The sequence below is a fragment of the Ranitomeya imitator genome, chromosome 4, assembly GCF_032444005.1.
Source record: "Ranitomeya imitator isolate aRanImi1 chromosome 4, aRanImi1.pri, whole genome shotgun sequence".
Classification (NCBI taxonomy): Eukaryota; Metazoa; Chordata; class Amphibia; order Anura; family Dendrobatidae; genus Ranitomeya; species Ranitomeya imitator.
Window position 1 is genome coordinate 583,710,412 of NC_091285.1, and position 26,603 is coordinate 583,737,014.

The window sequence follows — 26,603 nt, forward strand, 5'->3', positions numbered from 1 at the left end:
AGGCCGGGATCACACTACAGCGTAATAATGATGAGTGCTAAGCAATAACAAATCGCATAGCACTCGGACCAATGTTAATCTATGGGGCAGCTCCCATCATCTGTTTTTTATTGTCCGTATTATACTTGCAAGTGAAATTGCAGCATGCTGCGATTGTCCGCGTATCTCAGCTGAGAAACGCCAATGCAAGTCTATGGGTGGGAGAAAAAAATCGCACAGCACACGGACCATGTGTGTGACTTGCGGGAAATTCTCAGGCATTGGGCAGGTGACAGGAAAGGCTCAGCCATTATTTGCTTAATTTGCAAGTGTGTGAGAAAATCTCACCATACGGATGACACACGGATACTTTTTTGAGAAAAAACGCATCCTGGCATTGCACGCAGATGAGATGCGGATCACCATATGGAGAACATTTGTGCGAATCTCAACAGATAAAATTGGACAGATTTTTTATACATTGTGTGTGACCCCAGCCTTATGGTGATATCAGTGTTGTGTGTTTTTATTAACCATCAGTATTGTAGTATTCGGTCACTATGTGGTGGTAATATGTGGCCCGGCCATGGTGTGGTCGTATTTGTCCCCTGTATGTGATATTATTGGTCATTTTAAAAATTGCAAAATAAATAATAATGTACCTAAAATTGTATTGGATATGTTAACAAATATTTTATAAGTTACAGTATTGTAGGGCCCTACCAAAAGAGTCTAACTTGTCGTGGTGGTGGATTAAAAAATCTTTTGGCCAAAACAAAAGCTGCTGGCTATGCATGTGATCTTGTGATGGGAGTTGGCAATGTGTGATTGGTGAGGATGTGGTGCAGAAGTGGAGTGAGGCTAGGGTGGAGCCTGGGCAGAGTCTTAAGGGGGCCCCGAAAATGTTGTCAGTACGGGGCCCCAAAATTCCTAGTGGCAGCCCTGGCCATGAACACTGCTTCTTGTCTTGCCAGCTTGGTGCTTATACTTCTAGCCGCTGCTCGAGCTCCTGCTTTTGGATTTCGTCACTTTGGAGGTATTTTAGAGCATCTATTATGGCAGTAGATATGTAGAACGGAACCTATATGAGCGCAATCAATCACTGGCAATCACTATTGTAACGCCAAGTCTGGAATTTTCCATTAACATGTGGTTTTCGCTGAGTGTGTGAAACAGATACAGCCCATGCTTTTTGCCTGTGGCTGAGCAAGACAGCGCCGCTGTACAGATGGGCGACGTAAATGTACCGCTCAGTTTATTTAATGTGCATGGATGTAAATATGAAAAAAATCATTTTACTTGGACTTTTCAAAATAATACTGAAAAATGTGTAAATATTTGGTTGTTGTTTTGTCTGTACAGTACATACGTCCCCCTGACTGCTGCGCCCTAGGCCGTGGCCTAGTTTGGCTTTGTAGGAAATCCCACCCTGGGTGCTGTGGGGCCTCAGGCCAGTGAGCCGATTCCCGGGGACCGCAGTGCCGGCCCATTAGTATCTTCTAGCTCTGTGAGCACGTGCACGCAGTGTCCGCTCCTGAGCGCAGAGGCGCGTGCAATGGAATATTACGTCTTGACACCAGTGCCGATGTCGGGACGTACTCTGTGGGCGGAGTTAGTGAGCAATTTATACGGCCCCCGAAGGATGGTGTAAATGTCCAAATGGCCCTTGGCAGAAAAAAGGTCCGCCCCCCAGGTTAGATGGTCGCCCCCACTGGGAGCCTACGATGTGTGTACCCCATGGGCTGATGGCCGTCGGATCGTGTGGGCTACGGTGCCCCTGGTCTCCATGTCCTCCCCTACCTCAGGGATGACTTATACAGGGGGACACGTTTCCCTCCACCCCTGCTTTTTGCCATCCCCCCAGTTTGGGGATGGGGGGGGGGCACCATTTAAAGCTGTGAAGGCGTGGGGCAGCATGGCAATAGGGCTGCCTTGGTGGAGGTCTCAATGCCAAAACGCAGACCCACATACATAGCGTTTTACTGTGTAGCTGCAAACACAATGAGACGTGAGGTAACACGGGTGACTCCTGGTGTACAGACTGAACACGATGCCTGGCCCGGCCTGGCCGCGCACCGCGCTCCACCAGCGGCTCCATCAGTGTCACCGTCCTCTCTGGGTACCAGCAATTATTGTAGTGATGATGGGGATGCTGCGACACGCCCCCTGACCGCCCCCTTCACCAATTAGCGGAGAGTGCTTCTTTCTTAGGAGATTCTCTACTCCTATTGGCTACTTAGCCATCATTCACTTAGTCTGCGGTTATGATTGGTTGGCCAAATTATAGGGGGCGGGCTGTGTCTGCAGCACAGCCCGGCGGGCGCACTGTGACCCGGAGCGGGTGTGTGCCCGTTGTGTGCCCGGTTTCGGGATGATGTTAAGTCGCTTAATGAGCGGAAGCAACCGCAGTCTGGATCTCCCGTGTGTGTGCACCGTGAGGCTGCTGGACGACTCGGAGTATACGTGTAACGTGCAGGTGACAGGAGGGAGCAGGGGGACTGGATGGTGGCGAGGGGGACACGAAGGACAGGCAGGGCACGGGTGGGCCTGTGTGTGGCCGGCAGATGGCATGTCCGGGCACACGGTGCTGTGGGGCACACATGTGCCTGTGCTCCCCATAATGTATTCCTGTCTGTTACACTCCATTGCCTGTAATGCTGTATCTGTGCACTTACTAGCAGGGGGCGCCCTCCAGAACTTCACAGTGCAGTACCCAGCCCTGACTGCAGGGGGCAGAGTAACACCTAGCACCAGGTCATGAGGAGGTGGGGGGCCGCACTTGTCTCACCTCATGTTTCAAAATGTCTTTTAAGTGTCGCTGCTGCTTTGTAATGATGTAAACCTTGGGCGCAACTCCTGTCTGCAGCCGTCAGGGTGGTGGTGCGCAACACTGTACTTAGGGGCTCTAACCCCCGCAGCTCGTGTACCCTCTGTACCCCCGCAGCTCGTGTACGCTCTGTACCCCCGCAGCTCGTGTACGCTCTGTACCCCCACAGCTCTTGTACGCTCTGTACCCCCACAGCTCTTGTACGCTCTGTACCCCCACAGCTCTTGTACGCTCTGTACCCCCGCAGCTCGTGTACGCTCTGTACCCCCACAGCTCTTGTACGCTCTGTACCCCCACAGCTCTTGTACGCTCTGTACCCCCGCAGCTCGTGTACGCTCTGTACCCCCACAGCTTGTGTACGCTCTGTACCCCCGCAGCTTGTGTACGCTCTGTACCCCCGCAGCTCGTGTACGCTCTGTACCCCCGCAGCTTGTGTACGCTCTGTACCCCCGCAGCTTGTGTACGCTCTGTACCCCCGCAGCTTGTGTACCCTCTGTACCCCCGCAGCTCGTGTACGCTCTGTATCCCAGCAGCTCGTGTACCCTCTGTACCCCCGCAGCTCTTGTACGCTCTGTACCCCCGCAGCTCGTGTACGCTCTGTACCCCCGCAGCTCGTGTACCCTCTGTACCCCCGCAGCTCGTGTACGCTCTGTACCCCCGCAGCTTGTGTACCCTCTGTACCCCCGCAGCTCGTGTACGCTCTGTACCCCCGCAGCTCGTGTACGCTCTGTTCCCCCGCAGCTCGTGTACGCTCTGTACCCCCGCAGCTCGTGTACACTCTGTATCCCAGCAGCTTGTGTACGCTCTGTACCCCCGCATCTCGTGTACGCTCTGTACCCCCTCAGCTCGTGTACGCTCTGTACCCCCGCAGCTCGTGTACGCTCTGTACCCCCGCAGCTTGTGTACGCTCTGTACCCCCGCAGCTTGTGTACGCTCTGTACCCCCGCAGCTTGTGTACCCTCTGTACCCCCGCAGCTCGTGTACGCTCTGTATCCCAGCAGCTCGTGTACCCTCTGTACCCCCGCAGCTCTTGTACGCTCTATACCCCCGCAGCTCGTGTACGCTCTGTACCCCCGCAGCTTGTGTACCCTCTGTACCCCCGCAGCTCGTGTACGCTCTGTACCCCCGCAGCTCGTGTACGCTCTGTTCCCCCGCAGCTCGTGTACGCTCTGTACCCCCGCAGCTCGTGTACACTCTGTATCCCAGCAGCTTGTGTACGCTCTGTACCCCCGCAGCTTGTGTACGCTCTGTACCCCCGCAGCTCTTGTACGCTCTATACCCCCTCAGCTCGTGTGCCCTCTGTACCCCCGCAGCTTGTGTACGCTCTGTACCCCCGCGGCTTGTGTACCCTCTGTATCCCCGCAGCTCGTGTACCCTCTGTACCCCCGCAGCTCGTGTACCCTCTGTACCCCCTCAGCTCATGTACCCTCTGTACCCCCGCAGCTCGTGTACGCTCTGTACCCCCGCAGCTCGTGTACGCTCTGTACCCCCGCAGCTTGTGTACCCTCTGTACCCCCGCAGCTTGTGTACGCTCTGTACCCCCGCAGCTCGTGTACGCTCTGTACCCCCGCAGCTCGTGTACCCTCTGTACCCCCGCAGCTCGTGTACGCTCTGTACCCCCACAGCTCGTGTACGCTCTGTATCCCCGCAGCTCGTGTACGCTCTGTATCCCCGCAGCTTGGGCTCAGGGAGCCATCTGCCCAAGACTCAGACTTGCCTGCACTCTCACTGCAGACAGTGATGGACACTCTGGACAAGTCATCACTGACAGACGCCAGTCAGGTAGGCGGTGCATGCAGAATCAGGGGACAGAGTGATAAACTGAGTCTCTTGGCCACTCCAGTTCGCACCCTAATTAGCATGTTTGATTAAACTTCAATTTCTGCTGAACGGTGGCAGCGATGAGAACACTAAGGGATCACACTGGGGCATAACTCGACAAGCACTAGCCCATGTTTTATTGGGTCAGTGTTGTGCTATGGGACAGTGCAGATCAGCGGTTATTTGCTCATGTCGGTTCGTCATGCTGCGAGTGTCTCTCCTATTCGGCTCATGCACCCCTTACAAGTCTGTGGGTGTGTGTGGAACATCGGACTGCACTCGGATGTCATTAGAGTGCAGTCCCAATGGAGAAGATGGGGAAATCAAGTTCTCCATCTTCTCCGCACCTGTGCTGCGATCCTCTCTTGTGAGAGAACTGGATCATACTCAGATGAGACTCAGTACAAACTCTGACCGAGTGTCATTAGCATAATCGTCCCCATTGTCTCTCATGAGAGAACATACTCCAGTGTGACCGAGCCCTAGAGATGTGCTTTGTGTACCTGCTGTGTCCCTACTGACAGATTCCCTTTACAAGTTGGATAATCCGCTTTACTCGCCCTCCTCTGCTCCAGTGCTGGCTTTCTGCCGCTGCTCAGACTGCAGCCATGACATCATAACTACAGCGCACGGGAGCGCTGCAGCCAATCATTTGGCTTAGCAGCTTGTTGCATCTACATCAGTCTAGCTGAGTAACACGGTCACACGCGCTTTGGTCGGGATGTCGCCAGTGCAGTCTGTAGACAGTCACCGGGACCAATGGCGTTGAGCCAGCGCTTGGGCTTGGGAGGGTAAGTAACATTGATTTTATTATTTTTAGCTACCGCAAGCCAAGGGGTTAAAGAAATTTATAGATGAAAAACCTCTTTAGCGGGTTATTCCAAAAATATTCATTGGATAGGGGTTAAACTTTTTATTGCTTGGTATCTGTCCACAGGAACCCCCAGCAATATTGAGATCAGGGCTCCTGCCTTGTATGAAGCAGAGGTACGCATGCATGATCTTCCCTCCATTCATTGTCTATGAGACTGCTGGAAATAGACGAGCGATGTAATCAGCTTTATCTGGCAGTCCCATAGACAATGAATGGAGGGAAAATTATGCATGCGCACGGCACCTCTGCTTCCTTCAATACAGGGCTCTGCAGAGCCCTGATATCAGTATTGCTGGGGGTCCTAGCAGTCAGACCTACAGCAATCAGTAAGTTCTCCCCTATCTGCTGAAGTGAGGATAATTCAAAGGGAATCTGTCAGTAGGATCAACCCTCCTAAGCCATCTATATTACTATGTAGGTCCTAGAAAACTGAATAACAGTATTCCTTGATATCTGCAATCGGATTCTTATTCCAGACAAACCCACATTTTTCTTAATATGTAAATTTGCTGTTCAGGACTATGGGCCGGACCTAGGTCTGTCTCTCTGAGACTCTGCCTGCAGAGATGATTTAAAATGAAAGGAGAGTTACCAGTGTGAGTCATGTAATGACTGACAGTCTGCTCTCATGATCTACGTGTCTCATACTGGTAATGCCCCCAAATCTCTGGCAGCAGATTCTCTTGGAGATCTATGTCCGGCCCATAGATCTTAACAGCTTATTTACATATTCAGAAAAATGTGGATTTTTCTGGCATTAGACATCGGATTACAGATATCAAGGTATCAGCTACGTATGACCTACATCCCATATTGATAGTCTAGGCGGGGGTAGATTCCCTTTAGGGCTCACTGGTACGAGAGAATCGGATGCAATATGCAAATGACCCTCAGCTCCAGCTCTGCTGAGAGTGTAATCCAGTGTCATTTTGCTGTGATCCCATTGTTTTGCACGCACCTATAGACGTGTACGGGTGCGCACCGTCCGATATATGCTGCCAATCACAGCATGGAGTGATTTTTTTTTTTTTTTTTCTCATGCCGACTCGACATGGAAAAATAAACGCCAGTTGTCACTGCTCCATAGTGTAACACTGAAGCGAGGGCTATCCGAGGAAACATCCGATAGCACTCAACTGACTTATACGCTGCCTACTCGCCAGTGTGAGCGAGCCCTGAAAGAAAACTCTGCTGTCACTCTATTTGCCTGCAATCTGCTGAATCGTGACAGTGTGCGGTCAGTGCACATAGTATCAAGATTCCCCTTGTATTAGGTGACAATATGGATGCGATTTGCATTCTTGCAGTCACCTGCCGACAGTCTCATCTAGTGTCTCTCATTTTGGAAATAACCCTTTATTCATTTTATCAGTTTACACCTATAATAAAGACAACGCTGATTTACCCAATTGTATTTGTCAGTGGCGGTCCCTCACTGCATTCATAGTGGTGCCCCCATTGTCTGTGAATGGGCTTTAGATCAGGGGGCGGCGGATGTGAGCTCCGTGCTCAGTCGCTCCGTAGACTCTACATGAGAACAGTCGTGGGGCTCATATGGTGCATGCTCCACAGTTATATGAGACCCCTCTGCTTCGGTCACAGGTAGGGACCCCAGACTGTCAGGAGAGTTGAACTCTGCTGCATATAGAGAATGTTATTTTGCTTGTATTGGAGCAGTGCATATGCAATGATTGCCACAAGTGAGTGTTAGAAAAACTAGTATTTTTGTTATTCTCTCTTTTTTTCCTTTCCTATTGCTTCAGTGCACATGACTTGTGTAGCCCGCCAGAGTGATAAAGCCATAGCCTGCTCCTTGTTCCAGGATCAGCTGGGTCTTCTCCTTATACACTGTACTTGTGGTTAGTTATCAGACAAAGGGCCTCTATTCCTGCGATCTGTAAGGTCACGCACAGCCGAGTCCGTGATGCTCATGGTACATGAGCTGCGGCGCTTATTTAGCCCCCCGTCCCCTTTAGTCTTCCCGTGCACAGCAGCCCCCGGGCACCAGCTGTACAGGGGTCTCCAGCACCTTTCTATTCCAGTGAATGAGGCAGCGTGGCAGCTTCTTCCTGTACCACATGCTAATTTGATCTCCTCAGTAAGGAAGAAAGCTCATATCTATCAAATCCGAGACCCCTCTATAAGGAAAAGAAGAGCATTATCTACAGACAACTGTCTCAGGCGTCTTGTCCCTCTTTGGAATTTGAAGCCTGAGATGTCTCAGGGGAGTCACTTCCTTCATTAGTTATTCCCAGAATTGTTATCCTCTATTTATAGGAGATATATATATATATATATATATATATATATATATATATATATATATATATATATATATATATATATATACAGTTAGGTCCATATATATTTGGACAGAGACAACATTTTTCTAATTTTGGTTATAGACATTACCACAATGAATTTTAAACAAAACAATTCAGATACAGTTGAAGTTCAGACTTTTAGCTTTCATTTGTGGGTATCCACATTAAAATTGGATGAAGGGTTTAGGAGTTTCAGCTCCTTAACATGTGCCACCCTGTTTTTAAAGGGACCAAAAGTAATTGGACAATTGACTCCAAGGCTATTTCATGGACAGGTGTGGGCAATCCCTTCGTTATGTCATTCTCAATTAAGCAGATAAAAGGCCTGGAGTTGATTTGAGGTGTGGTGATTGCATTTGGAAGGTTTTGCTGTGAAGTAAACATGCAGTCAGAGGAGCTCTCCATGCAGGTGAAACAAGCCATCCTTAAGCTGCGAAAACAGAAAAAACCCATCCGAGAAATTGCTACAATATTAGGAGTGGCAAAATCTACAGTTTGGTACATCCTGAGAAAGAAAGAAAGCACTGGTGAACTCATCAATGCAAAAAGACCTGGGCACCCACGGAAGACAACAGTGGTGGATGATCGCAAAATAATCTCCATGGTGAAGAGAAATCCCTTCACAACAGCCAACCAAGTGATCAACACTCTCCAGGAGGTCGGCGTATCAATATCCAAATCTACCATAAAGAGAAGACTGCATGAAAGTAAATACAGAGGGTTCACTGCACGGTGCAAGCCACTCATAAGCATCAAGATTAGAAAGGCTAGACTGGACTTTGCTAAAAAAACATCTAAAAATGCCAGCACAGTTCTGGAAGAACATTCTTTGGACAGATGAAACCAAGATCAACCTCTACCAGAATGATGGAAAGAGAAAAGTATGGCGAAGGCGTGGTACAGCTCAGTCATGATCCAAAGCATACCACATCATCTGTAAAACACGGCGGAGGCAGTGTGATGGCTTGGGCATGCATGGCTGCCAGTGGCACTGGGTCACTAGTGTTTATTGATGATGTGACACAGGACAGAAGCAGCCAAATGAATTCTGAGGTATTCAGAGCCATACTGTGTGCTCAGATCCAGCCAAATGCAGCCAAACTGATTGGTCGCCGTTTCATACTACAGATGGACCATGACCCAAAACATAAAGCCAAAGCAACCCAGGAGTTTATTAAAGCAAAGAAGTGGAATATTCTTGAATGGCCAAGTCAGTCACCTGATCTCAACCCAATTGAGCATGCATTTCACTTGTTAAAGACTAAACTTCAGACAGAAAGGCCCACAAACAAACAGCAACTGAAAACCATGGCAGTGAAGGCCTGGCAGAACATCAAAAAGGAGGAAACACAGCGTCTGGTGATGTCCATGAGTTCAAGACTTCAGGCAGTCATTGCCAACAAAGGGTTTTCAACCAAGTACTAAAAATGAATATTTTATTTAACCCCTTCCCGACCCATGACGCCACGTAGGCGTCATGAAAGTCGGTACCAATCCGACCCATGACGCCTATGCGGCGTCATGGAAAGATCGCGTCCCTGCAGGCCGGGTGAAAGGGTTAACTCCCATTTCACCCGATCTGCAGGGACAGGGGGAGTGGTAGTTTAGCCCAGGGGGGGTGGCTTCACCCCCTCGTGGCTACGATCGCTCTGATTGGCTGTTGAAAGTGAAACTGCCAATCAGAGCGATTTGTAATATTTCACCTATTATAACTGGTGAAATATTACAATCCAGCCATGGCCGATGCTGAAATATCATCGGCCATAGCTGGAAATACTAATGTGCCCCCACCCCACCCCACCGATCGCCCCCCCAGCCCCCCGATCTGGCCGGTACACTGCTCCGGCTCCCCTCCGTCCAGTGCTCCGCTCCCCCCGTGCTCTTGTCCGCTCCCCCCGTGCTCCAATCACCCCCCCGTGCTCCAATCACCCCCCCTGCACTCCGATCCACCCCCCCCCGGTGCTCCGTTCCACCCCCCCGTGCTCCATTCCAGCCACCCGTGCTCCGTTCCACCCCTCCCGCGCTCCGATTCCCCCCCCCCGTGGTCCCCCCCCACCCCATCATACTTACCGATCCAGCCGGGGTCCCGTCCGTCTTCTCCCTGGGCGCCACCATCTTCCAAAATGGCGGGCGCATGCGCAGTGCGCCCGCCGAATCTGCCGGCCGGCAGATTCGTTCCAAAGTGCATTTTGATCACTGAGATATAATCTATCTCAGTGATCAAAATAAAAAAAATAATAAATGACCCCCCCCCTTTGTCACCCCCATTAGGTAGGGACAATAAAAAAATAAAGAAATTTTTTTTTTCCACTAATGTTAGAATAGGGTTAGGGTTAGGGGTAGGGTTAGGGTTAGGGGTAGGGTTAGGGTTAGGGTTAGGGTTAGGGCTAGGGTTAGGGCTAGGGGTAGGGTTAGGGTTAGGGCTAGGGTTAGGGTTTCGGTATGTGCACACGTATTCTGGTCCTCTGCGGATTTTTCCGCTGCGGATTTGATAAATCCGCAGTGCTAAACCTCTGCGGGTTTATGGCGGATTTACCGCGTTTTTTTCTGCGCATTTCACTGCAGTTTTACAACTGCGATTTTCTATTGGAGCAGTTGTAAAACCGCTGCGGAATCCGCACAAAGAAGTGACATGCTGCGGAATGTAAACCGCTGCGTTTCCGTGCAGTTTTTCCGCAGCATGTGTACAGCGATTTTTGTTTCCCATAGGTTTACATTGAACTGTAAACTCATGGGAAACTGCTGCGGATCCGCAGCGTTTTCCGCAGCGTGTGCACATACCTTTAGAATTAGGCTATGTGCACACGGTGCGGATTTGGCTGCGGATTCGCAGCAGTGTTCCATCAGGTTTACAGTACCATGTAAACATATGAAAAACCAAATCCGCTGTGCCCATGGTGCGGAAAATACCGCGCGGAAACGCTGCGTTGTATTTTCCGCAGCATGTCAATTCTTTGTGCGGATTCCGCAGCGTTTTACACCTGTTCCTCAATAGGAATCCGCAGGTGAAATCCGCACAAAAAACACTGGAAATCCGCGGAAAATCCGCAGGTAAAACGCAGTGCCTTTTACCCGCGGATTTTTCAAAAATGGTGCGGAAATATCTCACACGAATCCGCAACGTGGGCACATAGCCTTAGGGTTAGGGTTGGAATTAGGGTTGCGGTTAGGGTTAGGGGTGTGTTGGGGTTAGGGTTGTGGTTAGGGGTGTGTTGCGGTTAGGGTTGTGATTAGGGTTATGGCTACAGTTGGGATTAGAGTTAGGGGTGTGTTGGGGTTAGTGTTGGAGGTAGAATTGAGGGGTTACCACTGTTTAGGCACATCAGGGGTCTCCAAACGCAACATGGCGCCACCATTGATTCCAGCCAATCTCGTATTCAAAAAGTCAAATGGTGCTCCCTCACTTCCGAGCCCTGAAGTGTGCCCAAACAGTGGTTTACCCCCACATATGGGGTACCAGCATACTCAGGACAAACTGCGCAACAATTACTGGGGTCCAATTTCTCCTGTTACCCTTGTGAATCTAAAAAAATGCTTGCTAAAACATAATTTTTGAGGAAAGAAAAATGATTTTTTATTTTCACGGCTCTGCGTTGTAAACGTCTGTGAAGCACTTGGGGGTTCAAAGTGCTCACCACATATCTAGATAAGTTCCTTGGGGGGTCTAGTTTCTAAAATGGGGTCACTTGTGGGGGTTTCTACTGTTTAGGCACACCAGGGGCTCTGCAAACGCAACGTGACACCCGTAGACCATTCCATCAAAGTCTGCATTTCAAAAGTCACTACTTCCCTTCTGAGCCCCGACGTGTGCCCAAACAGTGGTTTACCCCCACTCATGGGGTATCAGCGTATTCAGGAGAAAAAGGACAACAACTTTTGGGGTCCAATTTCTCCTGTAACCCTTGGGAAAATAAAAAATTCTGGGCTAAATAATTATTTTTGAGGAAAGAAAACGTATTTATTATTTTCACGGCTCTGCATTATAAACTTCTATGAAGCGCTTGGGGGTTCAAAGTGCTCACCACACATCTAGATAAGTTCCTTTCGGGGTCTAGTTTCCAAAATGGGGTCACTTGTGGGGGGTTTCTACTGTTTAGGCACATCAGGGGCTCTGCAAACGCAACGTGACGCCCGCAGAGCATTCCATCAAAGTCTGCATTTCAAAACGTCACTACTTCAATTCCAAGCCCCGGCATGTGCCCAAACAGTAGTTTACCTCCACATATGGGGTATCACCGTACTCAGGAGAAACTGGACAACAAATATTGGGGTCAAATTTCTCCTGTTACCCTTGGGAAAATTAAAAAATTCTGGGCTAAATAATTATTTTTGAGGAAAGAAAACGTATTTATTATTTTCACGGCTCTGCATTATAAACTTCTATGAAGAGCTTGGGGGTCCAAAGTGCTCACCACACATCTAGATAAGTTCCTTTCGGGGTCTAGTTTCCAAAATGGGGTCACTTGTGGGGGGTTTCTACTGTTAAGCCACATCAGGGGCTCTGCAAACGCAACGTGACGCCCACAGAGCATTCCATCAAAGTCTGCATTTCAAAACGTCACTACTTCACTTCCGAGCCTCGGCATGTGCCCAAACAGTGGTTTACTCCCACATATGGGGTATCAGCGTACTCAGGAGAAACTGGACAACAACTTTTGGGGTCCAATTTCTTCTGTAACCCTTGGGAAAATAAAAAATTCTGGGCTAAATAATTATTTTTGAGGAAAGAAAACGTATTTATTATTTTCACGGCTCTGCATTATAAACTTCTATGAAGCACTTGGGGGTTCAAAGTGCTCACCACACATCTAGATAAGTTCCTTTGGGGGTCTAGTTTCCAAAATGGGGTCACTTGTGGGGGGTTTCTACTGTTAAGCGACATCAGGGGCTCTGCAAACGCAACGTGACGACCACAGAGCATTCCATCAAAGTCTGCATTTCAAAATGTCACTACTTCACTTCCGAGCCCCGGCATGTGCCCAAACAGTGATTTACCCCCACATATGGGGTATCAGCGTACTCAGGAGAAACTGGACAACAACTTTTGGGGTCAAATTTCTCCTGTTACCCTTGGGAAAATAAAAAATTGCAGGCTAAAAGATCATTTTTGAGAAAATATTTTTATTTTTTTATTTTCATGGCTCTGCGTTATAAACTTCTGTGAAGCACTTGGGGGTTCAAAGTCCTCACCACACATCTAGATTAGTTCCTTTGGGGGTCTAGTTTCCAAAATGGTGTCATTTCTGGGGGATCTCCAATGTTTAGGCACACAGGGGCTCTCCAAACGTGACATGGTGTCCACTAATGACTGGAGCTAATTTTCCATTTAAAATGCCAAATGGCGTGCCATCCCTTCCGAGCCCTGCCGTGTGCCCAAACAGTGGTTTACCCCCACATATGGGGTATCAGCATACTCAGGACAAACTGGACAACAATATTTGGGGTCCAATTTCTCCTATTATCCTTGGCAAAATAGGAAATTCCAGGCTAAAAAATCATTTTTGAGGAAAGAAAAATTATTTTTTATTTTCATGGCTCTGCGTTATAAACTTCTGTGAAGCACCTGGGGGTTTAAAGTGCTCAATATGCATCTAGATAAGTTCCTTGGGGGGTCTAGTTTCCAAAATGGGGTCACTTGTGGGGGAGCTCCAATGTTTAGGCACACAGGGGCTCTCCAAACGCGACATGGTGTCCGCTAACAATTGGAGCTAATTTTCCATTCAAAAAGTCAAATGGCGCGCCTTCCCTTCCGAGCCCTGCCGAGTGCCCAAACAGTGGTTTACCCCCACATATGAGGTATCGGCGTACTCGGGAGAAATTGCCCAACAAATTTTATGATCCATTTTATCCTACTGCCCATGTGAAAATGAAAAAATTGAGGCGAAAATAATTTTTTTGTGAAAAAAAAGTACTTTTTCATTTTTACAGATCAATTTGTGAAGCACCTGAGGGTTTAAAGTGCTCACTAGGCATCTAAATAAGTTCCTTGGGGGGTCTAGTTTCCAAAATGGGGTCACTTGTGGGGGAGCGCCAATGTTTAGGCACACAGGAGCTATCCAAACGCGACATTGTGTCCGCTAACGATGGAAATAATTTTTCATTCAAAAAGTCAAATGGCGCTCCTTCCCTTCCGAGCCTTACCATGTGCCCAAACAGTGGTTTACCCCCACATGTGAGGTATTGGTGTACTCAGGAGAAATTGCCCAACACATTTTAGGATCCATTTTATCCTGTTGCCCATGTGAAAATGAAAAAAATTGAGGCTAAAAGAATTTTTTTGTGAAAAAAAAGTACTTTTTCATTTTTACGGATCAATTTGTGAAGCACCTGGGGGTTCAAAGTGCTCACTATGCATCTAGATAAGTTCCTTGGGATGTCTAGTTTCCAAAATGGGGTCACTTGTGGGGGAGCTCCAATTTTTAGGCACACGGGGGCTTTCCAAACGTGACATGGTGTCTGCTAAAGAGTGGAGCCAATTTTTGATTCAAAAAGTCAAATGGCGCTCCTTCCCTTCCAAGCCCTGCCGTGCGCCCAAACAGTGGTTTACCCCCACATATGAGGTATCAGCGTACTCAGGACAAATTGGACAACAACTTTCGTGGTTCAGTTTCTCCTTTTACCATTGGGAAAATAAAAAAATTGTTGCTAAAAGATAATTTTTGTGACTAAAAAGTTAAATGTTCATTTTTTCCTTCCATGTTGCTTCTGCTGCTGTGAAGCACCTGAAGGGTTAATAAACTTCTTGAATGTGGTTTTGAGTACCTTGAGGGGTGCAGTTTTTAGAATGGTGTCACTTTTGGGGATTTTCAGCCATATAGACCCCTCAAACTGACTTCAAATGTGAGGTGGTCCCTAAAAAAAATGGTTTTGTAAATTTCGTTGTAAAAATGACAAATCGCTGGTCAAATTTTAACCCTTATAACTTCCTAACAAAAAAAAATGTTGTTTCCAAAATTGTGCTGATGTAAAGTAAACATGTGGGAAATGTTATTTATTAACTATTTTGTGTCACATATCTCTCTGGTTTAACAGAATAAAAATTCAAAATGTGAAAATTGCAAAATTTTCAAAATTTTCGCCAAATTTCCGTTTTTATCACAAATAAACGCAGAATTTATTGACCTAAATTTACCACTAACATGAAGCCCAATATGTCACGAAAAAACAATCTCAGAACCGCTAGGATCCGTTGAAGCGTTCCTGAGTTATTACCTCATAAAGGGACACTGGTCAGAATTGCAAAAAACGGCAAGGTCTTTAAGGTCAAAATAGGCTGGGTCATGAAGGGGTTAAAATTATTGAATCTGTCCAATTACTTTTGGTCCCTTTTAAAACAGGGTGGCACATGTTAAGGAGCTGAAATTCCTAAACCCTTCATCCAATTTTAATGTGGATACCCTCAAAAGAAAGCTGAAAGTCTGAACTTCAACTGCACCAGAATTGTTTTGTTTAAAATTCATTGTGGTAATGTCTATAACCAAAATTAGAAAAATGTTGTCTCTGTCCAAAAATATATGGACCTAACTGTATATATACATATATATATATATATATATATAACCGCGCTTCGTCTTAATGGAGATACACATACTCGCCCTCTGCTCCATTCATTGTCTACTTGACTGCCAGAAAAGTACAGCACTCAGCTTTTTCTGACAGTCCCATAGACAATGAAGCTGGGGTCAAGCATGTGCATCTCCATTCTATAGGGCCTCAAATAGTGCAATGCCTTGGTCAAGGGATGAAATCATTAGATATCAAAGTACTGCAGTGCGCAGGCGCCGAAAAGGTCAGAGAGGCCCGGCGCCTGCGCACTGCAGTACTTTGCTCTGCCCTCAACAGGGCAGACAAAGTACGCCTGCGCCGGAGCCGTGGCTGAAGATCAGAAGAGGATGTCTTGGAATGAAGATGGGAGGTGCCGCAGCGGACCGGAGACACCCATCCAACCGGACAGCAGCGGGACCGCCCCAGGGTGAGTATAATCTAACGTCTTTTTCTCCTCTTTCAGGTAACATCGGGGGCTTATCTACAGCATTACAGAATGCTGTAGATAAGCCCCTGATGCCGGTGGGCTTACCTCACCCGCGATTTTCAGGGTGACAGGTTCCCTTTAAATAGCTTTTTTGTTCAGTGAATGTGGCCTCATGCAGCAAATTCAGCAAATGAGCATTTTCAGTTCTTTAAGGGTATGTGCACACAATGCGGAAAACGCTGCAGATCTACAGCGTTTCCGCAGCTGCGGGTCCGCAGCAGTTTCCCATGAGTTTACATTACAATGTAAACCTATGGGAAACAATAAACGCTGTGCACATGCTGCGGAAAAAAACGCGCGGAAACGCAGCGGATTACATTCCGCAGCATGTCACTTCTTTCTGTGGATTCCGCAGCGGTTTTACAGCTGCTCCTATGGAAAACCGCAGTTGTAAAACCGCGGTAAATCCGCGATAAATCTGCAGCAAAAGCGCAGCATTTTTGCCCTGCAGATTTATCAAATCCGCTGCGGAAAAATCCGCAGTGGACCAGAATACGTGTGCACATAGCCTAAGGCTTTGTGCCCACGTTGCAGAAATGCTGCGGAAATGTACGCAGCATTTCTGCAATTCCCTGACACGGGTAAAATGCATGCGGAATTCACATTCGTTTTTCCGCAAAACACAAGAGTTTTTAGCTTGCAGAATGCTTGCGTTTTACAAGCGATTTGAAGCATCGCTTGGAAAAGTGATTGACAGGTTGGTCAGACTTGTCAAGCATAATGCTTGACAAGTGTTACCAACTTATTACTATTGATGCTGCCTATGCAGCATCAATACTAAAATGTAGAATTTTAATAATAAAAAAAAAAAATATGGTTATTCTCACCTTCCAACGGCCCCTGATCTCCTCAGCGGCCCTCCCGGTACGTTCCGTTCCCAGAGATGCTTTGCATGAAGGACCTTTGTGACATCACAGTCGCGTGACCGCGACGTCATCCCAGGTCCTCGCAATGCATCCATGGGAACAGAAGCCGCCGTGTGCACCGCTGAGAGTCGTGAGGACTCCGGGGGCCATCAGAAGGTAAGTATATCCCTATTTTGTATTTGAATTATTTTTTTTTTTACAAAAATATGGTTCCCAAGGGCCTGGAGGAGAGTCTCCTCTCCTCCAGACCCGGGTACCATCCGCACATGAAGCGCTCACTTTATGCATGGTGGGCATAGCCACATGCAAAAAGTGAGCGTTTCAATGCAATCCTATGGCTGCGGAATTGCCGCGATTCCGCAGAAATAATGAACATGCTGTGGATTTTACCGCTATGAGATTCCGCAGCGGGAAAATCCGCAGCATTGGCACAGCAATTTCGGAATCCCATAGGATTGCATGGGAATGCAGATTTTAAGCGTTTTTATGCGTTTCCGCTGCGGCAGAAATGCATAAAAAACGCAACATGGGCACACAGCCTAACACATATCAAATGTTTAGAAATTGTACTGGGCCTAATAATTTGGAACACTGCATTTTGATTTTTTATTCATTTTGGAGATTATACTGTTATCATTGGGAGGTTTCTTCAATAAAATTCGATGTATACTCTAACGGGTGATGACTTTTATTAGACTGACTGTCATTTGCACCGACCATTTAGGAAAATCCAAGAAAAATATCATTTGCATAATAATTTGGAACATGGTGTAATCCTTAGGGTGGTGTAAGGGCTCCTATGCACTTGCTCAAGACTCGGATGAGTCTCGCACGGCAATACCCGTCACTGCACCTGGCACAGAGGAGCGGAGTGTGCGGCTGCATGTATTCCTATGCGGCTGCACGCTCCGATCTGAGTACCGGGTGCAGAGCTGGGTTTTAAACAAGCGAGACTCATCCGAGTTGCTCGCAAGTGAGTAGGAGCCATTATGAATAAAGGCATCCTTAGTATAAGGCTGCCGTCACACTAGCAGTATTTGGTCGGTATTTTACCTCAGTATGTGTAAGCCAAAACCAGGAGTGGGACAAATAGAGGAAAAGTATAATAGAAACATATGCACCACTTCTGCATTTATCATCCACTCCTGGTTTTGGCTTACAAATACTGAGGTAAAATACTGACCAAATACTGCTAGTGTGATGGCAGCCTAGAGGTGATGTGACGCAACACAGACTTCTTCTTAGGGTACCGTCACACAGTGGCACTTTGGTCGCTACGACGGCACGATCCGTGACGTTCCAGCGATATACTTACGATCTCGCTGAGTCTGACACGCTACTGCGATCAGGGACCCCGCTGAGAAACATATGTGACGCAACACAGACTTCTTCTTAGTTAATCTTTCTTAGGCCACATTCACATGTTCAGTATTTGGTGAGTTTTTTACATCAGTATTTGTAAGCCACAACCAGTAGTGGGACAATCAGAGTAAAAGTATAATAGAAACACATCACCACTTCTGTATTTATCACCCACTCCTGGTTTTGGCTTACAAATACTGAGGTAGAAAACCCACCAAATACTGAATTTGTGACGATGTCCTTAGTCTAGGATCGCGAGACCATGTTTTCTCTCATCCGAAAAAATCGGTCAGATTATGTTAATCATACTTTGATTAGAGTATGATAACAGTGTGATCTGATTTTCTTCGATGTGGAGAAGATGTAAAATCAAAATTTCTCCATATTCTCCAGACTGTGAAGCCCTGGGTGTCGTAACCAGTGACTTCTCCTCCCTCCTAAGACTCTTGTAATGAAACACAAACAGTCCTAGGTGGGTTGAACAGGGCGGTCACAGTTTATTAATTAAATAAGCAGAGAAAGGCAATTACATATCGTAACGGGCGGCTCGCGCCGAGCTCCTGTCCGTGATCGACAGGGGAATTGGCCCAACGAGCGGTTACGACCTTTGCCCTCCTCCGCTTCTTCCGCTGTGACTTAATAAAGATTACTAAGGTTAGTTATATCAATATACGTATATACATTTTTTTTTTGTATATTGCAATAGAATTTACAAATTTACATTATCACGCCGCTTAGTATCGCCATTAGCTCTTAAAAGGGAGGGAGGGTGGGACAAAAGCTTTCAGGTGTCCGCCGGGAGGAAAAGAGGAAGTTCCCGGCCGGACACCTGGATTTAACCCCTGTAGGAGTGGCTGTAGGACCCCTCCCCTCTAGTGACCACTGGCCGGCTGGGGGGTCTCCTAATTAGTGCATCACTAAGGGGGGTGAGTGATGCTAGGGGGGAACTGGCACTGACACCATTTTACTGATGCTCTCTCTGTGTGCTCCCCAGTCAGAGGTGCGCACCTTATTCAGTACCTCGCCTGCCAGACTGTGGAGACCTCGGTGTCGTAACCAGTGCCTTCCCCCCTCCCAACACTCCCGTAATGAAACACACACAGTCCTAGGTGGGTTGAACAGGTCGGTCACAGTTTATTAATTAAATAAGCAGAGAAAGGCAATTACATATCGTAACGGGCGGCTCGCGCCGAGCTCCTGTCCATGATCGACAGGGGAATTGGCCCAAAGAGCGGTTACGACCTTTGCCCTCCTCCGCTTCTTCCGCCACGGAGGATCCCGTGTATTACCTACGCGGGACTCCAACCCCACCCATCAATGTTAGGGCCTGTTCAACCCCATCCTGTAAACCAGACAGAAAAATATCGAGGCCAATGTCCGTTAGGTGAACTCCGTCCGGTCTTAATTGTGGCGTGTTATCCCCTTGTAGCTGGTGGTGACGAATCACGATACCGCCTCTTCCTCTCACATGTTTTCCAATCCGAGCATTGCATTTACTCCTTGTCCGCTCTATGGCTTTTTTATCTGTTGCTCCTCGCCAAACGGCCCGTGGTGTTATATCCGACCACACCAGTACTATGTTTCTGAATAGACAGCTGAACCGTTACATGTCCGTTGTCATCCATTTGTACAATTCGGCCACCTTTTGTTTGCCTAGGTCATTGCCACCCGCGTGTAACACCATTATCACCGGGTGTTCCGCCATCCTTGCTATGCCAGCCATCTCCCTGAACACCTGTTTCCACTGGAGGCCTCTGATACCCCTCCAGTTAACTTTTATGTCCGGGAGGTAAAGATTTGTTCCTCCTGGCCGCAGTTTGGCCCTCTTTTTGGCTCAGTATACATAGGAATCTCCTACAACCCAAACTTCAACCCCTGTAAAGGTACCGTCACACTAAGCGACGCTGCAGCGATACCGACAACGATGTCGATCGCTGCAGCGTCGCTGTTTGGCCGCTGGAGAGCTGTCACACAGACAGCTCTCCAGCGACCAACGATGCCGAGGTCCCCGGTAACCAGGGTAAACATCGGGTTACTAAGCGCAGGGCCGCGCTTAGTAACCCGATGTTTACCCTGGTTACGAGCGTAAACGTTAAAAAAACAAACACTACATACTTACCTTCAGCTGTCTGTCCTCCGGCGCTCTGCTTTCCTCTGCACTGTCAGCGCCGGTCAGCCGGAAAGCAGAGCGGTGACGTCACCGCTGTGCTTTCCGGCTGGCCGGTGCTGACACAGGATGCAGGAGGAGTGCAGAGAAGCAGAGCGCCGGGGACAGACAGCTGAAGGTAAGTATGTAGTGTTTGTTTTTTTAACGTTTACGCTCGTAACCAGGGTAAACATCGGGTTACTAAGCGTGGCCCTGCGCTTAGTAACCCGATGTTTACCCTGGTTACCAGTGAAGACATCGCTGAATCGGCGTCACACACGCCGATTCAGCGATGTCAGCGGGAAGTCCAGCGACGAAATAAAGTTCTGGACTTTCCTCAGCGACCAACGATCTCCCAGCAGGGGCCTGATCGTTGGTCGCTGTCACACATAACGATTTCCTTAACGATATCGTTGCTACGTCACAAAAAGCAACGATATCGTTAACGATATCGTTATGTGTGACGGTACCTTAAGAGACAACATATGTTAATTAAGCAAGTCAGGTCTTATGTATCTGGCGAAGCATGCGGACTTCCAACGACCCATTCTCTGCACTTCGGCCTCTGGCACTCCTGCCCTAGCTGCTTCTGTGGCCGCCCCTATCCGGAACGAATGTGTTCCGTACTCCTTTGGATTTGCGTCGTTTTTTTCCAAGCATAGCTTGAACATTGCCTGGAATTGGCACTTGGTCAGAGGAGAGGGACCCGTCTGTATGAGTGAAGAAAAATCTATCTGCGTGTCTTATTACGGCGTATCTTTTAACAATTTTTAGCGGGCAAGCTGGGCCATCTGTAGAGTTAACCAGGACCCATGCGCCCCTACCGGTGGGATCACATTTGGATTTTCTAACCCTGATGCGCAGGGCGTCACTGCATATAACTATGTCCTCGTTAATTAGGCCTCCTTCCGACACGTTTTTGACCGCAGTAGTAATTCACTAATAAGCAGTGCTCCGAAAAAGGCGGTCGCAAAAGCTGCCGATATGAGGGCCGCCTCATATTGCGATGAGCAGACTGACAAGGATATCGAAATCAGGTCATGCAATAGTCTCATTGAAATGGGGCGGCGACATTCTTGGCTTGGCTGAAGCCTTTTCCAACCTTTAATGGCTTGTTTTATGCAGAAGGACTTAGTTACGTCTACCCATCCCATTAATTGAAAGAAAAATGCTAGCCCCGATAATTTCCGTTGTGCCGAGGTGCCCGACACCCCGCCTTCCCTCATCCGTAATAGAAATTCAGTCGTCACCGCGCTTCGTGCTCGGTCACATTTATCAACTGGCCTACCCTGAATTATTGAGCACCACTCCTCCCAAGCCTTACCATACACCTGCCAGGTAGCTGGCGAAACGGAGGCCCGGATTATGGGCATCAATGAGTGTCCACTGTGTCCCACAGGGACAGTGGACACAAAATACCCCGGGGTTGCGCGTTGGGCTGCTGGATTCTGAAAGCCTGCCAATTGGAAAATAACAGTGGGTTAATGATATTATCGTCTACTTCCGCCACCACGGTGGCTCTACACCAAATATTGTTCTCTAGGCATATCAGCGCTAGCCGGTGCAAGAGAGCGAGTATGGGCAAGGATGAAGAAGACATGTGATTTAGACTCCTCGCTGTTTAAGTATTTTTTGTTTGGAAGCGAATGTTCATGTTTCTCAACTGATTGGCCCATATCTCCAGCGCTGCTACTACCGCAAACAATTCGCATAGGGCTGGGTCTTGCCCCCACTTTGCTGTCGTCCATTGCTCCGGCCAATCAGATTTGCACCATTGGTTTTTATAAATTGCTGCAAAACCCACTTTTTTGTTCCACCCTATTGTCAGCCCTAATTCCTTGCTTGCGATCTCTCTAGCCATGACGCACGTGTGACCGTTGTACGATTGTAGGAACGGCTGCCATACTAGCAGGTCTGCTTTTAGCGAACGAGTGAGCCTAATTGTATGGCCGGGCAGAGAAGCGCCTTTTGTTGCCAGAGATAGTCTGCTCGAGAATGCTCTTCCGAACGGCATTACGCGGCAGGCGAACGTCAGTAGGCCCAATAATGCCTGCATTTGCTGTAGGGTTACCTTGTTAACTTTGCGAAAGCCTTCCAACATTTGCTGGGTTTTTAGTATTTTATCCTTTGGTAAGCGGAAAACCATCGAATTGGTATCTATTTCGATGCCCAAGAAAGGCAATACATTACATGGTCCCTCCGTTTTCTCCGGTGACAATGGTACGCTGAATTTGTGTGAGATAGATTTGAATTTTTCTAGTAGATCGGAGCAGAGTTTAGAATTTCTGGGACCGACGAACAGGAAATCGTCGAGGTAGTGAATTAGGGATTTGCTGCCCGTCTCGTACCGAACTACCCAATCTAGGAAGGTGCTGAATAGCTCGAAATAGTGACATGAGATGGAACATCCCATCGGAAGGCACATATCGAAGTAATAGAGCTGGTCCACTTTGCAGCCCAGAAGGTGGAAACATTCGGGGTGCACGGGTAGTAAACGGAATGCCGATTCTATGTCAGATTTGGCTAGCAGGGCGCCGGGTCCCGGGTGCCCGGACTAATTCTACCGCCTTATCGAAAGAAGCGTATGTGACGGACGGAAGCTTCTTCTGGGGAAATTGCGTCGTTAACTGAATCGCCCCTTGGGTGAGATAAGTGATGGATCAGACGGTATTTACCGGATTCCTTTTTTGGTATAATTCCTAACGGTGATACTTTGATGTTTTTGAAGGGAAGCGAATGAAAGGGGCCTGCTACTCTACCCAATTCCACCTCCTTTTCTATTTTTTATTTAAGTATTTCAGGGAATTCGCGAGCAGATTTTAGGTTATCCGATAGGGTTGGCGTTCTTGTAAAAGCTTCCAGGTTTCCGCCGGGAGGAAAAGAGGAAGTTCCCGGCCGGACACATGGATTTAACCCCTGTAGGAGTGGCCGTAGGACCCCTCCCCTCAAGTGACCACTGGCCGGCTGGGGGTCTTCTAATTAGTGCATCACTAAGGGGGGGAGTGATGCTAGGGGGGAACTGGCACTGACATCATTTTACTGATGCTCTCTCTGTGTGCTCCCCAGTCAGAGGCGCGCACCTTATTCAGTACCGCGCCTGCCATTCTGTCAGTCCGTGAAAATTGGACTGCAATCAGATGTCATCCGAGTGCCATGTGATTTTTTTTTGATGGGCTCATTGACTTGCATGGTCGAGTGCAACCTGATCTACAGATGCAAATCGAGCTTGCTGCATTTTTTTTTCCACGGAGAGACTCGGTTCCAGGAAAAAAAATCAGACATGTGCATGGCGTCATAAAATAACATTGGTTTGAGTGCGATCTTGTTTTTGTCGTCTGCACAAACTAAGACTAAACACTTCAGGTCTAAGAACCTGCCTTTTATGAAGTTCTCGGAGACTTTACACCTGTTTTCCAGCACTTCTCACTTCGGCATCTGACCCCATTGTGTCCTTCGGCTGTTTGCCTACTCTTGTGCACAGCCAGCAAGTATTGTGCACCTGTCCTATATATAAGCATAGACGCCTGCTGTGTATCGCTTGTTAAGCACAGTGATGTTGGTCGTGGCTGCTGAAAATCACAGCACAAAATGATCCGTTTATAGCATTTCTGTTTCCCCTTTGTTTTTCAAAGTGCCTGCATACGCCACGGTGCTGTACATGGATTGTCGTTAGGTAATAAAAACAACCCAAAAAACTGTAGCAATAATGTTTTAGATGCGTTGATTCCCTAACTTCTGTGATTTCTCACTCCTTGAATCGCTTACATCAGTTCGTATCCCCCATAGAGCTCACAATCTAATTTCACTGCTGTATGTTATGCTCATGTACACACTCAGGTTTTTTTGAGTGTTCATGCCTCGCATGAAATAAAATTATGCATGAAAGAAATTTGACGATACTGTACGTCTGTCCCGCTGCTGGAAGAAACTGAAATACTCCTCTAAATTGACTTCCTAAATGCGTCTACTAGGGGAGTTGACTACATATGAGCGGCCACGTGGAAGTTCGGGTTCATCGAGTTTGACCAAACTTTAGTTCAAAATTTGGTTTGGGTACTAGAATTGTACCCAAACTTGAACCTGAACCCCATCCCTGAAATTTAGAGCTGGAAAATTCTCTCTCCTGACTGTAAAATGGACTTCCAGGAAAAGTCCGTTCTCAGAGTGTCCGGTACGAACCCCGAACGTTGACCCATGATCAGTGGAATTAGTCAGTAATTTCCTCCGCTCTACAGTCTGGATGCTGCCAGATAGTGACATGAGACCATCTAAGGCCGGTTTCACACGTCTGTGGCTCCGGTACGTGAGGTGACAGTTTCCTCACGTACCAGAGACACTGACTCACGTAGACACATTGAAATCAATGTGTCTCTGCACATGTTAGCATGTTTTCATGGACCGTGTGTCCGTGTGCAAAACACGGAGACATGTCAGTGTTCGTGGGAGCGCATGGATTACACGGACCCATTAAAGTCAATGGGTCACGTAAAACACGTATCGCACACGGTACAATAGCAAGGTGGCATTAACCCTTCATTACCCCATATCCCACCGCTACACGGGAATGGGAAGAGAGTGGCCAAGTGCCAGAATAGGCGCATCTTCCAGATGTGCCTTTTCTGGGGTGGCTGGGGGCAGATGTTTTTAGCCGGGGGGGGGGCCAATAACCGTGGACCCTCTCCAGGCTATTAATATCTGCCCTCAGTCACTGGCTTTACTACTCTGGCGGAGAAAATTGCGCGGGAGCACACGCCAATTTTTTCCGCCATTTAACCCTTTAATTTAATAGCTAGAACGGCCAAATTTTGCATATACACACTACTAATATTAGTAGTGTGGAATATGCAAAAAAAATGGTGATATGAGATGGTTTACTGTATGTAAACCATGTCTCATATCATGTCGGGTTTAGGAAGGAGATAGCAAAAGCCGGCAATTGAATTACCGGCTTTAAAGCTATCTAGCGCTGTATGAAATATTAATATATATACATATATGTGTCTACTGACATATATATATATATATATCTATTCTATGTGTCCACATTTATTCCACCTATTCTACTGTAAGCTGTCAGTGTGATTTTACTGTACACCGCACTGAATTGCCGGCTTTTCTCTCTAACACCGCTGCGTATTTCTCGCAAGTCACACTGCTGGTCCGTGTGTAATCCGTATTTTTGGGGCTTCCATAGACTTTCATTGGCGTTTTTTTTGCGCAATACGGTGACAAACGCAGCATGCTGCGATTTTCTACGGCCGTAGAAAGCCGTATAATACTGATCAGTAAAATACGGCAGATAGGAGCAGGGGCATAGAGAATAATTGGGACGTTTGTTAGGCGAGTTTTACGGACGTATTTTATGCGCTCATACGTCCGTAAAACTTGCTAGTGTGACGCCGGCCTAAGCCAAAACCAGGAGTATGTGATATATACAGAAGTGGTGCATATGTTTCTATTATACTTTTCCTCTAATTGTTCCACTCCTGGTTTTGGCTTACAAATACTGATGTAAAATACTGACAAAATACTGCTAGTGTGATGGCAGCCTTATGGTTGCCAACTCTTAGTTAGTTTTGGTCTTAACAAAATTTCCCACGTGTACGTGACTTTTTATTTGGTTTTATATATTTTTTTTAGATTATTTTAACCCCCAGCTTGCCTAGATGTTAGGCAAAGTTTTCACCATCAGATGCGTCTTTTCTAGAGGTAGGGAAAAAGTGAAAGGCCACCTAAATTCTGCTCTAAGACCCCTTACAACACGGAGGACCAGAAAAGAAGGATCTTCACTCTTAATTATTGTCTTTTAGCCTTATTTTGGATTTGCTTTCTTTACCTTTTAGTGAGTTCCTTATCTTTGTCCATGTCTATAATTCTATCAGAACTATCGCCATCTCTCGGCATTGACGGCTCGCGACTATGATCACTTTGTCTTCCGCACAAAACCCTTTTCTCCTTGTGGCGTCTCCAGTGACTGAATGGCGCTTTGTGACTGGTGAATGCTCGGTATTATATCCGCTATGACATGATAACGAGGACAATGAGCTCTATGAGAGGGTTTTTTTAGCAAAATTTGGCTCAACTTCAAAAATATATAATGTCTTGAGTGACTAGTCTGTGTGATCCACAGTTCATTCCACATATGTATCCTTGATCTTCCTGAGCAGTAGGGTGGAAGTCCTGAGCCTGAAGGATACTCTTCCAGCAATGATTTTTCCAAAAATGCTGGAACATTGCTGTGTGATAGACAACAATTCACCACAAGAGCATTACTGGGGTTGGCGCTGGGATGGTGGCGGATGTGTTGCGCCTCACAACCAATTTCAAAGGTACTTAATGTGTTGAGGAGAATGCTGTTTTGTAGGACACTTT

The 26,603-nt window shown here is 47.4% G+C and overlaps 1 protein-coding gene across 1 annotated transcript in view; it reads left to right on the plus strand.

The window, feature by feature from the left end:
• Positions 1 to 2,288: 2,288 nt before the first annotated feature.
• FRMD5 (FERM domain containing 5) overlaps positions 2,289 to 26,603 on the plus strand; it is a 156,657-nt gene continuing 132,342 nt past the window's right edge. The window contains exon 1 of the mRNA XM_069766470.1: positions 2,289 to 2,455. Coding sequence (XP_069622571.1) covers positions 2,351 to 2,455 — 105 coding nt within the window. The 5' untranslated portion in view covers positions 2,289 to 2,350. The remainder of the gene's footprint in view (positions 2,456 to 26,603) is intronic.